This window comes from Lissotriton vulgaris, chromosome 1_1 (genome assembly GCF_964263255.1).
Source record: "Lissotriton vulgaris chromosome 1_1, aLisVul1.2, whole genome shotgun sequence".
NCBI lineage: Eukaryota > Metazoa > Chordata > Amphibia > Caudata > Salamandridae > Lissotriton > Lissotriton vulgaris.
Genome location: NC_141685.1, coordinates 1,032,257,477 through 1,032,273,808, shown reverse-complemented (window position 1 = coordinate 1,032,273,808; position 16,332 = coordinate 1,032,257,477). Strand labels below are relative to the sequence as shown.

At 38.9% G+C, this 16,332-nt stretch overlaps 1 protein-coding gene across 3 annotated transcripts in view; it reads left to right on the top strand.

The window, feature by feature from the left end:
- Positions 1-16,332, top strand: part of LOC147748463 (A.superbus venom factor 1-like) — a 1,277,467-nt gene that overhangs the window by 373,787 nt on the left and 887,348 nt on the right. For all 3 annotated transcript variants that reach the window (XM_086962056.1, XM_086962049.1, XM_086962065.1), the window contains one exon: positions 4,968-5,083. In XM_086962056.1, the coding sequence (XP_086818182.1) occupies positions 4,968-5,083 (116 nt within the window). The remainder of the gene's footprint in view (positions 1-4,967; positions 5,084-16,332) is intronic.

Genomic DNA, 16,332 nt, shown 5'->3' with positions numbered 1-16,332 from the left:
GGATTTGCAAAAAGGAGTTTGTTTTTGAATGCCATCTCTTACAAAACAGCGAATATATATGTCTTGCCCAAAATACATAAAATTGCAGGCAACCAGCCAGGAAGACCGATTATTTCAGCTTGCGGCTCCCTTTTAGAAGGTGCTGGCTAAATACATAGATATTTTTCCTACACCTTTCGTAAAATCCACAAAATCATATGTAAGGAACCCCATCGATCCGATTTTTAAAATAGAAAATCTCCCCTTTGGCACAAAAAAACAATCATTGGTCACATTTCATATCAAATCATTATACAACAACATTCCACAGGATGAAGCACTTGTAATAAAAATATCCTTGGCCAGAGGGAACAACCATTTCTGGTACCTACATAATTTGTAGTATTGTTAGCAACCCTATGTCTCAAGAACAATTTGTTAAATTTCAAAAAGCCTTTGTACTTGTAAGTTAAAGGGGTAGCTATTGGGTGTTGTTTTGCCTCGGAGATAGCCAACCTGGTCATGGATTGCGTAAAAAATCAATGGATCTACAGCCTTGCTAACCCTTTCAACTTGCATGTCACCCATTGCTATTGTTATATAGATGATTTCTTCAAGGCAAGGTCTGGGAAGGAGATCATGCCACATTGGAACTCTTTCATAACTGGTTGAACTCTAGGACCTTAGACTTGAAATTTACTATGTCCAGCAGTAACGAAAAGATTAATTTCTGGACATATGGACCCAACATAAAAATGGTCTATTAGAAGTGAGCCTATACACTAAACCTACTGACCGCAATACATTGTTACATTTTACTAGTGGTCAACCCCGGAGTCTGAAGGAAAATATACTCTATGGGCAATTTCTTACAATACGTAGAAATTGTACCAACAAAGAAATTATTTTTTGAATGCTGAAACTCTAAAAAAGAAACTTCTAAATCGAGGGTACCCAAAGAAATTAGTGAAAACTGCTCTGAAAACAGCATGGTATACCCCGAAGGAGGAATTATTGACCCCTAAAAAAACGTCCTGTGTCAAATCCTTTGACTTGTGTCCTTACATTTAATCCAGAGTCCAATAAAATAAAAAAGATCATATTGCTTAACTGGAGAATGGCTAGTCACCTTGGCATTCCCAAACCCATGTTTTCCTTCTGCAAGGGAAGGAATTTACTCAGGCAATTGGCTAGGGCAGCACTTCTAAACAAGAAAAGACCTGAGAGGAATGTTCAGGCTTACTCCGTTGGTCGATCTTTTTAAATGTAACAACTGTGCAGCCTGCCAAATGACAAGTGATTCTAAATTCATCATGATAATGGGCAAAAGCATGTTCAGAACAATTTTTCCAATTGCAATACTTAAAATGTGATCTATTGTTTAAAATGTCCATGTGGAATGTTTTACATAAGACAAACCATACAACCAGTAAAGACACGTATTTTGCAACATAAATCTTAGACTGAAAAGTAACACACAGGGAGAGCCACTGGTACAACATTACCAACATCTGAAGCATATCGAAAATTATGTCAGTTCTCATTTGAACTACAGAATACCGAAAAAGTTAATGTGCAGATTACCTTGAACAAACTAGAAGCCAGAATGATTGAAACATGTCATACAGCTACACAAGGCCTTAATGATCACGATGAAATGTGGGCCTTGATATAACTGGTGTTGGGAGAAGATGATTTTTACTGTACTCTGACAAGTTGTTCTTGACATCTACTATTTGACCATTTTCGACACATGGTTTCGGTTGCGTATTTTAGTTGACTGGTTTCCACTGATGGAATGAACATGTGGTTGGCTTGTACTTACTTCACCTTGTGAATAGAATTAGTTTTTTGACATCATGTACACAGAGTACAAAACACATATAATGTACAGTGAGTTTTGCATAAGAACCCAACAAATACCATAGCTATTTGTTTTATGTCTGTGTATACTTGAGAAAAATGTCATGTATATTCTGTCTTGTTTGATGACCATTGTATGTTTTTAATTTTATTCAATTAGATTACCTGCCCTGGGTGACATGATGGGTGATGGTTTCACCTTTTGCTCACTCCTTCTTTCACAATTTTATTTATTTTTCTGGTGTTACTGGTGCAGAGCCGAGTAGTTTTATGTTCTTGTCTTTATTTTGATGAAAAGTCTTTCACCATTGTGGTTTTTAGCCAATAAGAAGCAGTATGCCCTCGCAGTCCTCTTTTTGTTTTTCTTGCTGTCGGGGTACTTTAAATGGTACATCGGCAGATGTCCATTTGCATCATGTGACCGGATCCTGGCACCCAGGATGCCACCAGGAAGTTTTAGTTATGTGGCCGTTGCCTTGCTGTGTGCACGTAGCTCCCACTGCAGCAGCCTTTGGAGTGCGGATTTAAGTAGATGTTTTTCCCTTATTGTTCGGGTAAGTGGATATAGTCTTTCACGTCCTTTTCCTTGTGATTTTTATACTTGGCAGGAGCAACGCAGGACCTTCGCTTATTCATTGTCCCTCCGCTGTTTCCTTGTTGTTCCTCTGTAGATCTTTTCACGGCATAGACGTTTTCATTAGCGGCCTCAGCCATTTGCAGACCAGAGTTGTACGCTTTGTACCTCAGGTTGATTCCAGTACTGATTAGTTGTTTTTTTGTCGCCTTGTGAGCAATCTTATACATTGAATTATTCATTATTTATTCTCCATTCCAGACTTTTCCTCTATAGTGCCATGATTAAGACACTATAGAGGAGATTCCTCCCATAGTATTTATTCAGAGCTTTGAATCTTCCAGAGAAAGTGGTATATTTATTTTGGCTTGTTTTGGGTTTCTATCTGGGCTTACAGACACTGCATTATTTCTATTAGATACTGGTGGCTATAATTTTCAGAACATACACTGGTGCGTGTATTTGGCTGTAATTAATTGTCTATTCACACGATACACAGTTCGGTGTTTATTCTTTTATATAGGTATTACGTCAATTTCCTTTTTTAATATATCAATGTGGTGTTTCATGTATTGCACCTATGGTGGCTAGATGAGTGAAGTTCTGACCTGTCATGCAGAACATTTTTGGTATTTATACTGAAGTTATATAATAGAGAAAATATTGATGTATATATATGTTATTTTGTAGGCGTTGTATTCCTTTTGCCCTTGTCCTGATGAGGACTGAATTAATGGGCCGAAACGCGTCAACCCTACAGGACAGAGGAGTCCCACAGACTACGATTGGTATATAAGTAAATTGATTACACAACTCTTGTATAATGTGAAGGGTTGATGTACCCCTTCAAGTGTGTATTGGACTACCTCTTTTTTCCGGATTTCTCTCTGAAAGAATTTTCTTTGTTTGTAATTAGCAACCGTATTAAGTAAGAATGGGTAGGAAGGAGTTGTAAATGTTTTTGTGAACATATGTTTGTGTATATGTTTTTGTGTTTTTTCGATATAATTAAAAGGACAAAGTATTTTTTGACATTATACCTGGAGTAGGTATGTGAGCCACAAAGAAGAAAGAACATTTAAAGATTTAAAACTCATTGGTGGGGACTAATTTATTTTTCCCTACTGAAATATATATTCTTTGATTTATTCCTCCACATTATTTGTTTTTATGTTCGAGACAAAGCAATAAGCAGACACCGATAAAGAGCTTGAGGTATCTGAAAGGGAGACCTACATGTTTGATCAATTTGAATGTGAATGGGGGTCTTTAAAATGTTATTCTACTGGAGACAGAACAAGGTACTTAGTTTATCTTTCCCTTCTTAATAACTAAATGACTTTTCAGAATTTACTATGAGTACCAGATAGGAAAACTTCCTAACTGAGACTCCAAACATAACATTATCAGCAGACCTCAGGCCAATGCTGGAACAAGTAGTCAGGCATGTGAACAACTCGAGTTCTTTTATTGAAAGTTATTGAAAATATCTTGCACAAATGGTTGAGGAATAGGGCTGTTGATTTCCATAATACTGAACAGTACTATCTGCTGTATAGTTGTTGTGTCTCAAAACAAGTGCTTGTATGCACTCCTTATTGTACTCAAATTTTAAGAATGCTTGTTGCAAGGTTTTACTGTGCAGGCTTTTCTCATGTTCACCCTCAATGGAATGCATGTATGATTCCATGATTTGCATGAGTGGAGAAGTGTGGCTCACTGGCTAGAGGAGGCAGACCTGGAAGCAGAGGTCTGCCCAGGACCAGGGTTCAATTCCCGGCTCGGCGGGGTCTTGAGTCCTAAAATGTCCATGGACTCAACAATTCTCGCTCCGGTGCCTACTCGATTCACGGGTTCACACTCTGCGACTCTGGGCAATAGCTTGCTTAATCTCCACAACGGCCCCTCGCGGCGGGATGCCTGGCTTTCACCTTGCGGATACACTGCCGGGGTTATCTCACAGGGGAATACCTGGACGGGTTCCCTAAGCAAGCGCTTAGAAACCGCTTGGTGATTTGCGCTATATAAATTCCTGTACATTTACATTTACATTTGCACCTCGTCATCACACGCCAACTGCAAGTCGCAATGCCTTCCGAACGAAAGTCATATTATTCACAATAATCCAATTTTAATCCCATAATCCATGTTTAATTCCAGACTTCTTCAATGCTTTTTCCTTGTTTTAGCTTGTTGTGCACAACTTTAATACCCTTAAATACAGTGATTCATGCATACATCCAAGTCTTGTCATTGCTAATCTACATCCTAATATTGAGAATAGATAGCGACATTTGTTCTTGCTACTCGTTGCTGAAGAGTTAAAAGAAAAATTACTCTTTCAAATAAGAGCCCCAGTTGAATGACTTGAATTCTGCAAGAAGCTGAAGACCTGGCTCTTCGAATAACTCTGTGGGAACCACATGCCTACACACCTGCTGAAGTGCCAGGAAACCATTAAGCATGATTATTGCACTGTACAAATCAATATAACGCATTTCTGTTTTGAGCACTATAGCTTTATATTAAACTTTCTGGCTTTCCATTTTAGGAAGTGACATGGTGAATGCTGAGTTTAGTGACATCCGTATCGTAACATCAGCTTATAAAATTCTCTTCACCAAAACACCCAAATACGTCAAGCCCGGAATGCCCTTTGAATTTATGGTAAGAATTTATGGTAAGATAGCCAGTGTTCTCTATATTCCTTTTAATCACCATGGTGAGCATCCAGCTGAATCCAAATTCAGTGTGGAAATGTCCTTGAACTAAGCAGTTAAAATATCAGACCAGAGCTGCACAGATGTATACCATACCTAATACCATATGTTAAACTTTAGAATGTGTTGTATTTCATGTATGTATATATATATATATGTGTTTACCTACTGGCAGTCGCCAGTAGGGAGTTATAGTTAGGACCTATTTTTCATAGGAAATCTACAACAGTCTATTTGCAATAACTTTGGCGCCAGTCAACAAATCTTCGCAAACGTTTTACAACTCGTGGGGTGCTCTGGTCCGCTCCTTTCCTGAAAGCCTCGGGGTGATTTGTCAAGCGGGGGCGAGGAAAAAGGGGGATCCCATTTTGTGTTTTCCCCATTCAATTTTTCAGGGGAACCTTTAGCCTCAGCTACAGCCATAACTGCTGAACGGAATTACACCAAATTTTCAAAGAGGTAGTCCTTGGTTCAGACTCATGGAGTAAATTCGTTCAGTAGTTGCTGAGCAAATCAAAAGTAAAATCATATATATATATCTATGGCTACGGTGGATCCACACACCCTGGGCACACCCTGCGCGCACCCTCCCGATCACGAGCTGCATGCTAATTGGCTGTCAACTGGTTGTCAACACTCCGAACCAGGAAATGTTGGCAGCTATTTTGTGCCTCGGTAGAACCGAGGCGCAAGAAATCCTTCAAAAAAGTGTGCAAAACGCAAAAAGGGGGCAAGGTAGAAACACCCTGACCTCCAAGGCCTGCTTAGGTGGTCCCCAAAAAATTTTAAACTGCAAAATCGGCAAAAATTGGAAAAATCCACGCAGGGTGCACAAATTCTGCTGTGAAAAAAAACAAACCGAATCGCAGGTTCCCGCGCTTTATAAATAATTATCCCCCGGGGCAAAAATATTTCATTTGTTCCAGCCACTGGGGCTGCCACCCCCAGGGGCTTGTGTTTAAGAAAAAAAAACCTGTGTGGGGGGCTGAACCGCCCCAGCCCCGGGGACCACCACCTCCCTGGGGATTTGCCAATGTTCGGAGGGGGGCCGTGCGGCCCCCCTCCTGGAGCCCGTGCGGCCCCCCTCCTGGAGCCCTGTGATCGCCTTGAGGATCGCCACCCCCCAGGGCAGGCTCCTGCAGTTTCCAAGGGTGCCCACCCCTGGGACATTGTTGTTTGCTATGGCAGGGCGAGAGCCAAGACTCCCGCCCTGTCATAGCTAACTTGGTTTGGATTTTGAAAGAGAGAGCAGGGAAACCTGATCTCTCTTTCAAAATGCAAACCAGATTGCTTTTCCACACGGGGAGCTGCATATCCCCATGTGGAAAAGCAATGCCGGCTCCCAAATGACGTGGGGAGCCGGTGGGACCCGGGGGATGGGGTCCCGAGGGAGATTAGAAATTGGAGATAGGTGCTAATTTTTTTAAATGGTAAAATTTGGAGTCGTGCACCCAGTGGGGCGCTCAGCGTGGGCCCAAGGTGTGAATGCATTGGGTGCGCGACTCCCAGAGCGGCTGCCTGGTGTGAACACATTGGGTGCGCGACTCTAAAAATGCTGGGTGCGCAACTCTAACCCAAAAAAAGTTATATTCTTTAAATATACATGAATCTTATGTGTTTAGATCTTGGGTGGCTCTAAAAAGAGCCCTAGTTTTTATTGGGAGATTTTGGTACCTATAAGTAAGTATCTATGCAGAGTCTAAAGTTGTTGAGGAAGACTCTGTTACCCTCATCTGCAAAATTCATATTCAACTTCAAATTCAAAAAGCTTTATTCGGTACATTTTCCATGACCATAAAAGCATACTATAAAAACAAGGTATCCAAAGTATAATTAACAATTGTTATCAGTATACAAATACAGTCCATATTAATTAAAACCAACACATGATTCATTAAATATTATTAAAAGCTCATAAAACACAATTTGTAAGAAGTATCTAAGGATCATTAGTTTTCATAGTTTTCATACATTAAAATCTCTAAATACAAATAAGTCTTTGTTTTCTTAATTGCCATTTGGACAAATTTGCAAGCAGCATTCATAATTCTCTCCTTCTCCAAGCTACAAATTATGTTAAAAGCTTGCTTATAATGATAATATACATTTGTCTTAAAAATAGGTTTCAGAATAAGCTTACAAATATCCCTTTAAAAGCACAAAATAAAATAAAGTGCAACGTTGATTGTGGGGATATACCGTTGCATGGGCAGTTCGGTAGTAAATGGTACATTTTCCTTTTAGCGGGGAATGCAACTAGATAGTGTAGGCTGCCTAGTCTCAATCTAGTAAAATAGAACCTTAGCAGGACATTTCTTATAGCAACCAGGTAGGGTTGTATACACAAGAAGAAGTGGTGGTCATAGTAAGATAACACTATGTTTTTTGGTTTCATCTCCCTCCCTCGCTAAATCCATAGCAGCAGTAAGTCTTTTTTTCAGTTCTTTCTTACTGTGCTCTGTGATTAGCATTGGTTCTTTACAATCTAACTTGATATTAAAACTTTCTAAGAGTGATTGTATATATTCCAGCCATGCTATTTCTCTTCTCTTATCTAAGGCCAGGCAATCTAATAATATGTTCTGTGTAAACCTAGCTTCATCGCGTGACCAAATCCTATGCCATAATGTTAGACGAGCTATTTTTATAAAGTCGCTAATATAATGGACAGACAGTTCTCTATGAGCTAAAGTGTTAGATGTTGAGCTTGGGACCGCTAGCAAACGTTTTAAAAACGTATTCTCCTGTGTTTGGAGGGTAACTGTACTAGCTCTCCCATAGTGCTTTACCATAACAAGCAGTTGAAACTGCTTTTGAGCTATATATAGAGAGAATTTCCCTCACAAGTTTATTCTCAATTTTTTCAGAAAATCTAAAGATCCCTTCCATACTTTGTGAAAATTTTAATTTTGCTAAATTAATATGTTGTCCCCAAGTCCTGTTTTCATTAAAAAGTAGACCCAAATAGGTAAAACTCAAAACCCTTTAATCGTGATACCTTCCACGTGGTGTTGTTTAAGCAATCTATTTTTCCTACCACAGGTCATAACAAAGGTTTTTGTTTGAGATCCATTCTAGTCATAAAAAGGGCAAAATTTCCAATCAGATGTTGCAAACAATTTGTCGTCCATGAAATAAGAACAGCATCGTCTGCATAGAGCAACACTGGTGTCGGTCGGGATCCCACTTTCGGTACATCAGCATTAATACTTTACAGACAACGGTCAACGTTATTTATATACAATGAGAATAGTAGGGGTGCTAAAACGCACCCCGGCCTAATTCCTCGTTTTACCCTAAACTTTGGTGTACACTCACTCTTTGGCCCAAAACAGACTCTGGATAGAAGGAAAGTATAAATTTGAGATAGGTAAACAACAATATCTTCGGGTGCTCCTATCTAAACCAGTGTTCACCACAATTTTTCGTGATTAACCAGGTCGAAAGCACTGGTGAGATCGGCAAAACAGAGATGTAAACTGCCCCCTTTAGCTATAGTATATTTACTCACCAGGAGATCCAGGTTTAAACATTGTTCAATTGTTCCTATCCCTTTCCTGAAGCCGTATTGGGCCTCTGAAAGGATGTTATTTTCAGAGGCCCAGGATTCTAATCTACCCAGCAATACTCTTCCCATCAGTTTTGAGGTAGAATCTAGAAGGGATATGGGCCAGTAAAATTTTGGATTTCCTCTATCCCCTTTTATAAAAATAGGGACTATAATACTTTCCACCCAAGATATGGGCAGTTTTCCGTCAAGGGCTGCATTGAAAAACTTCTGTAAAACAGGTAACCAAAAATTGATATTGCATTTAAAGACATCGATAGGGACCCCATCAGGGCCAGCGGATTTGCCACTTGCACTTTTGTTTAGTGCACCTTTTATTTTTTCTACAGTTACCTGGGGCATCCCTGCTGGCTCTACGATTAAAAATGATTTTTCCTTATTTTGCAGGAGGTCGATCCCTCCAGGATTGAAAATATTTCCAAAGTGGATTATCCAGCCCTCAGCGGGCACTAGGGCATTTATTTTTACAGCAGTTATATCCTTAAAAAAGGGGCAATAAATTGTTTGCCAAAACAGAGTTGTATCCCGGGTTGCTGCCGCTTGAACTAGTTTCCCCCATGCCTCTGCTTGGATCTCCTTTTTCCTGGCTTTCAGGGCTAAATTGTATTTCATCCTTAGTTCTTTTATTCCGGCTATATTCCTAGGTTTAGTTTTTAAAATTCCTTTTAAATCCCTGTTCAGACTCGAACATTCCTTGTTGAACCATCTAGTTTCTTGATTGTAAGATTTAGACTTCTGTTTTATTTTTAAGTCATTAGCTTTTTTAATAGTGATATTTGAGAATGCACCAATGATATCAGAGTTAGTTGCTGTGTCATGTAAGCAAATATCAATTTCATGTTGTATCTTCCCTGTAATTTCTTCAAAAAATACGGAAGAGTTAACTCCCAACCACTTAATGGAGACTTCATTAGAGCCATGAGACTCAATTTTTTCCTCTGTTGCCTTCCCTAAATTAATCCTAGAAATATTTATCTCTAGAATCAGGACTAGGGGGTGATGGTCACTAATGAGGCATTCATAGACTAAAAAGGAACGCACTAGTTCCGTATAATAATCGGTAATAATAAAGTGGTCGATTGTTGATAAAGATCTAGAACCAACGAAAGTATGGGGTGGTGGTGTTGGTCTGCACTCTTTACATCCAAAATTGCCAGATCGTAGAGTTAATGGCTTCTCCATATGTATCGTGGGGGAAGTGCGAAATTGTATCTCCACAGTCATTCAAATATCCACATTGTTCCTCCACAACAGCTCTACATTTATCTATATTGAAGTCGCCAGCCCATACGAGCATATAATCGCCCCCAACCCTATCAAGAAGTCATCAAGGTCTTTTTCTAGGGAATTAATCACCTTAAATCTAGTTTTATCAAATATTATTGTAATAATTTATAATAACAACACACTGTTTCCCTTCAGTTTTAAGAAATATAAATTAATAAAATTGTGAACTAGTAAATGATTTTTTTTATAACAAGGGAAGAAGATAATGATAGTTCAAATGCAAGACCACCTTTTGCGGGACCCATCCTAGATGGTGTGGCATGTGTACATATAATTTGGTAGCCATTTATAAAAAAGGGTCTAGTATGCCACGTTTCTTGTAGCATTATTATACTGTGGTTCTCTAGTTTTTTCAGCCATTCCTCATCATTTAAATCGATCTAACCCCTGCCACATTCCAAGACATTATACTTAAATATTTTTGAGCGAGTTGACTTCCACTGGCCATTTATTCGGTGCCCAGTACCCCCATTTCATGTACTGATGGCTGCTGATCATGAGGTACTATCCTTCGACTAGCATTTTTTACAGATAGCCCACTCTCCTTTTCTTGTATTATCCTATTTTCCAACACTTGTTCAATACCCATTACCCCCTTTTCATTTTCTATGGATTGCTGATCATAAAGTGTCTTTATACCACAGGCATTTTTTTACAGTTGGCCCACTCTCGTTTACACAAAATATCCTGTTATCAAGCGGGTGGGCTTTCTGGTCATCTCTAGTTTTTATTCTGTGTCAATCTAGATCACTAAGCTGGCTCAGTGGAAAAAATCTATTTACTGAAGAGGTGATCCCCGTAACTACTGACATTCCCAAGTTATTATTAACATTATAATGTTGCTCGTTCCTTGGATTATAAAAATAACCAAGTGGGAGAGCTATGATCTTATCCCCCTGATATATATGGGGTTCAGCCCTACACTTGCCAAACTGGTCTAGCAAGTTACCCACCAATTCCCTACTACGGAAGTTGACTACCACACATTCCCCGTAACAGTCTTTTCTTAATTTCCCTACCCCGCTTACTCTTCTCAGCATTATGATATTTTTCTGTAATAGGTCAATATTGAAACTAGACTTATTTGCAATCCAGTGCACCACCTGTTTTTTCAATGTATCATATGATTCTTTCCTGCTCCCCCTTGTTTTATGAACATTTTTCAAAATAATCACATAAGGAGTTGATTGAGGGGGCAAGTGTAAAACATCCACAACATTATGATTTAAGGAGTCTATTTCGTTTATCGTCTCATGATTTTTTACATTATTTAGAATCAATGGCTCATTTTTGTCCATACTTGTATAAGAGCCTAGCGGAGAATCCTTTTAGTGCAATGGACCTTGAGATACGAGTCTTAATCGCAATTTACCTTCTTGGCATTGTAGCCCAGGTTGTACCCCGAACAAGTCTTTCCGTATTATAGGCGTTGGTTTTGTCACGTTTGTTTTCTCTAAAACATTTTTGGATCCACATTTTAAAACCAGATCTATAAGATGCGTAACATCCTTCTTTACTAGGTCTAGGTCTAGGTCTATATCTGTAAAATGTACACCATCTCTCCTATAGATGCCACCCATATTAAAAAGCAGATTGTTGCTGTAAATGGACCCCATCCTATAATCTCGGAGATAAGCAGAAACAGCTTTATTGACATGTTTCCTAGCTTTCTCAATCTGTGGACAAAAATTATTTGACCAGTTCCATTTCTGTCTTTGGCATATGTTAGAATAGACAAAGGCAGTTTGGGGTAAAAGTGACATCAATTCTCCAAAGGTGTCTTTCATAACAATTCCAGACCTACTCCAGTCAAAGTGCCTAGGTCATTGCCACCACAGTGCACAATTATGAGGTCAGGGTGTTGGAGATGCAAAAAAGATTTAACCAATGGCATCAATTGGTGCCACTTTAATCCTCTCTGTCCAATCCGTTTAATGTCTACATTTGGCAAAGCTAGGTCTTTGTCAATACCTCTGTTTTCTGCATACCTTTGGCTCCAGAAAATATAGCTGTGTCCCACAATCCACACTCGAAGCAACTTTGAAGGGAAGTCGGGATGCACTCAGAATGTGTCTGTATGTGAAATGGCCTTTTGACAAGTAAAAGTTTTCTAAAATGGTGGATAAGATGCAGTTTTGAAAAAAGAAGAGAAATGATTGGCTGTTTGAGAACATTATAGACTGAAAAGTAGGGTGCGTGTTTCTATTTTTAAAAGCATGTTTCTTATTGGTTAGTAAAAACTGTTTGAAAGGAACATTAGATAGGATAAGCTGATATTTTGAAAATTCAAGCACACTTGCAGTTTAGATTTGCAACATTGAGTGCGGAACTTGTGACCCGTGTGTTCAGTTGAGTGTTCCATGAACTGTTACTATGGTAACAGGCATTAAGCAGAACAGGGTAGGGTTAACAGTTATCTCAATTGGAAATGATTGAAATGTCTAACCAATAGAAATTCCCAAGTTATTATTAACATTATAATGTTGCTCGTTCCTTGGATTATAAAAATAACCAAGTGGGAGAGCTATGATCTTATCCCCCTGATATATATGGGGTTCAGCCCTACACTTGCCAAACTGGTCTAGCAAGTTACCCACCAATTCCCTACTACGGAAGTTGACTACCACACATTCCCCGTAACAGTCTTTTCTTAATTTCCCTACCCCGCTTACTCTTCTCAGCATTATGATATTTTTCTGTAATAGGTCAATATTGAAACTAGACTTATTTGCAATCCAGTGCACCACCTGTTTTTTCAATGTATCATATGATTCTTTCCTGCTCCCCCTTGTTTTATGAACATTTTTCAAAATAATCACATAAGGAGTTGATTGAGGGGGCAAGTGTAAAACATCCACAACATTATGATTTAAGGAGTCTATTTCGTTTATCGTCTCATGATTTTTTACATTATTTAGAATCAATGGCTCATTTTTGTCCATACTTGTATAAGAGCCTAGCGGAGAATCCTTTTAGTGCAATGGACCTTGAGATACGAGTCTTAATCGCAATTTACCTTCTTGGCATTGTAGCCCAGGTTGTACCCCGAACAAGTCTTTCCGTATTATAGGCGTTGGTTTTGTCACGTTTGTTTTCTCTAAAACATTTTTGGATCCACATTTTAAAACCAGATCTATAAGATGCGTAACATCCTTCTTTACTAGGTCTAGGTCTAGGTCTATATCTGTAAAATGTACACCATCTCTCCTATAGATGCCACCCATATTAAAAAGCAGATTGTTGCTGTAAATGGACCCCATCCTATAATCTCGGAGATAAGCAGAAACAGCTTTATTGACATGTTTCCTAGCTTTCTCAATCTGTGGACAAAAATTATTTGACCAGTTCCATTTCTGTCTTTGGCATATGTTAGAATAGACAAAGGCAGTTTGGGGTAAAAGTGACATCAATTCTCCAAAGGTGTCTTTCATAACAATTCCAGACCTACTCCAGTCAAAGTGCCTAGGTCATTGCCACCACAGTGCACAATTATGAGGTCAGGGTGTTGGAGATGCAAAAAAGATTTAACCAATGGCATCAATTGGTGCCACTTTAATCCTCTCTGTCCAATCCGTTTAATGTCTACATTTGGCAAAGCTAGGTCTTTGTCAATACCTCTGTTTTCTGCATACCTTTGGCTCCAGAAAATATAGCTGTGTCCCACAATCCACACTCGAAGCAACTTTGAAGGGAAGTCGGGATGCACTCAGAATGTGTCTGTATGTGAAATGGCCTTTTGACAAGTAAAAGTTTTCTAAAATGGTGGATAAGATGCAGTTTTGAAAAAAGAAGAGAAATGATTGGCTGTTTGAGAACATTATAGACTGAAAAGTAGGGTGCGTGTTTCTATTTTTAAAAGCATGTTTCTTATTGGTTAGTAAAAACTGTTTGAAAGGAACATTAGATAGGATAAGCTGATATTTTGAAAATTCAAGCACACTTGCAGTTTAGATTTGCAACATTGAGTGCGGAACTTGTGACCCGTGTGTTCAGTTGAGTGTTCCATGAACTGTTACTATGGTAACAGGCATTAAGCAGAACAGGGTAGGGTTAACAGTTATCTCAATTGGAAATGATTGAAATGTCTAACCAATAGAAATGGGTGTTAGCTTTTGAGTTAATGTGGGAAGCAATGTGATTTGATATTTACATGTGTATGTGTGCAGAATGAAAGGGAAAGTTTGCAATTTTTTGGTTTCGCTAAGAGCAGTGCCCTACAGACATTTTAATTAAGACTACTGTGTTTCTCCTGCATAAGTCCAGGGAATAGTCTTGCTTGTCTAGAATCACACTGTCAATCTGTGTGCATTTGGCAACCATTGTGAGAGACATTTTTGCTTAATTCATGTCTTTTGTGACACATAACCTTTTAAAAACCTACCCTGTTCTCAAGTTTTAGTAGAATTAGAAGGCCAGTCATTGCTTATACATTCACAGAATGAGTCAGGCTTTCACAGTATAGTGCAGTAGTGAAATATGTAGAATGTGTGCAGTCACCTTACCCCTTCCAGACTAGTGAGTCTGTTTTGCTAAAGTACAAGGAATAGTGTTACTTGTCTAGAATCACGCTGTGAGTCTGTGTGCATTTCGGCAATCATTGTGAGAGAAGTATTTGGTTACTTCATGTATTTGCTGCACATAACTGCTTAAAAACCTATCCTGTTGTCAAGTTTTAGTAGTATTAGAAGCCAGTCATTGCTTATGCATTTGTAGAATGAGTCCGGCATTCACATTGGAGTGCAGTATTGAAATATGTAGAATGTGTGCAGTCATCTTACCCCTTCCAGTCTAGTGACTCTGTTTTGCAAAAGTCTAAGGAATAGTGTTGCATGTCTAGAATCACACTGTGAGTCTGTGTGCATTCGGGCAACCATTGTGAGAGAAGCATTTGGTTACTTCATGTATTTGCTGACGCATAACTGCTTAAAAACCTAACCTGTTGACAAGTGTTAGTAGTATTAGAAGCCAGTCATTGCTAATGCATTCACAGAATGAGTTAGGTATTCACACTAGAGTGCAGTAGTGAAATACGTAGAATGTGTGCACTCACCTTACCCCTTCCAGACTATTGAGTCTGTTTTGCTAAAGTCCAATGAATAGTGTTGCTTGTCTCGAATCACACTGTGGGTCTGTGTGCATTTGGGCAACCATTGTGAGAGACACATTTGGGTATTTCATGTATTTGCTGACATATAACTGCTTAAAAACCTATCCTGTTGTCAAGTTTTAGTAGTATTAGAAGCCAGTCATTGCTAATGCATTCACAGAATGAGTCAGGTATTCACACTAGAGTGCAGTAGTGAAATATGTAGAATGTGTCCAGTCATCTTACCGCTTCCAGACTAGTGAGCCCGTTTTGCTAATGTCCAAGGAATAGTGTTGCTTGTCTAGAATCACACTGTGAGTCTGTGTGCATTTGGGCAACCATTGTGAGAGAAGCATTTTTTTACTTCATGTATTTGCTGACACATAGCTGCTTAAAAACCTATCCTGTAGACACGTTTTAGTAGTATTAGAAGCCAGTCATTGCATATGCATTCGCAGAATGAGTCAGGTATTCACACTAGAGTACAGTAGTGAAATATGTAGATTGTATGCAGTCACCTTACCCCTTCCAGACTAGCAAATCAGTTTTGCTAAAGTACAATCAATAGTGTGACTTGTCTAGAATCACACTATGAGTCTGGGTGCATTTGGGCAACCATTGTGAGGGAAGCATTTGGTTACTTCATGTATTTGCTGAAACATACCTGCTTAAAAACCTATCCTGTTGACAAGTTTTAGTAATATTAGAAGCCAGTCATTGCTTATGCATTCGCAGAATGAGTCCAAAATTCACACTAGAGTACAGTAGTGAAATTTGTAGAATGTGTGCAGTCACCTTACCCCTTCCAGACTAGTGAGTCTGTTTTGCTAAAGTACAAGGAATAGTGTTACTTGTCTAGAATCACACTGTCAGTCTGTGTGCATTTGGGGAACCATTCTGAGAGAAGCATTTGGTTACTTCATGTATTTTCTGACAAATAAATGCTTAAAAACTTAACCTGTTGACAAGTGTTAGTACTATTAGAAGCCAGTCATTGCTAATGCATTCACAGAATGAGTTAGGTATTCACACTAGAGTGCAGTAGTGAAATACGTAGAATGTGTGCACTCACCTTACCCCTTCCAGACTATTGAGTCTGTTTTGCTAAAGTCCAAGGAATAGTGTTGCTTGTCTAGAATCACACTGTGAGTCTGTGTGCATTTGGGCAACCATTGTGAGAGAAGAATTTGGTTATTTCATGTATTTGCTGACATATAACTGCTTAAAAACCTATCCTGTTGTCAAGTTTTAGTAG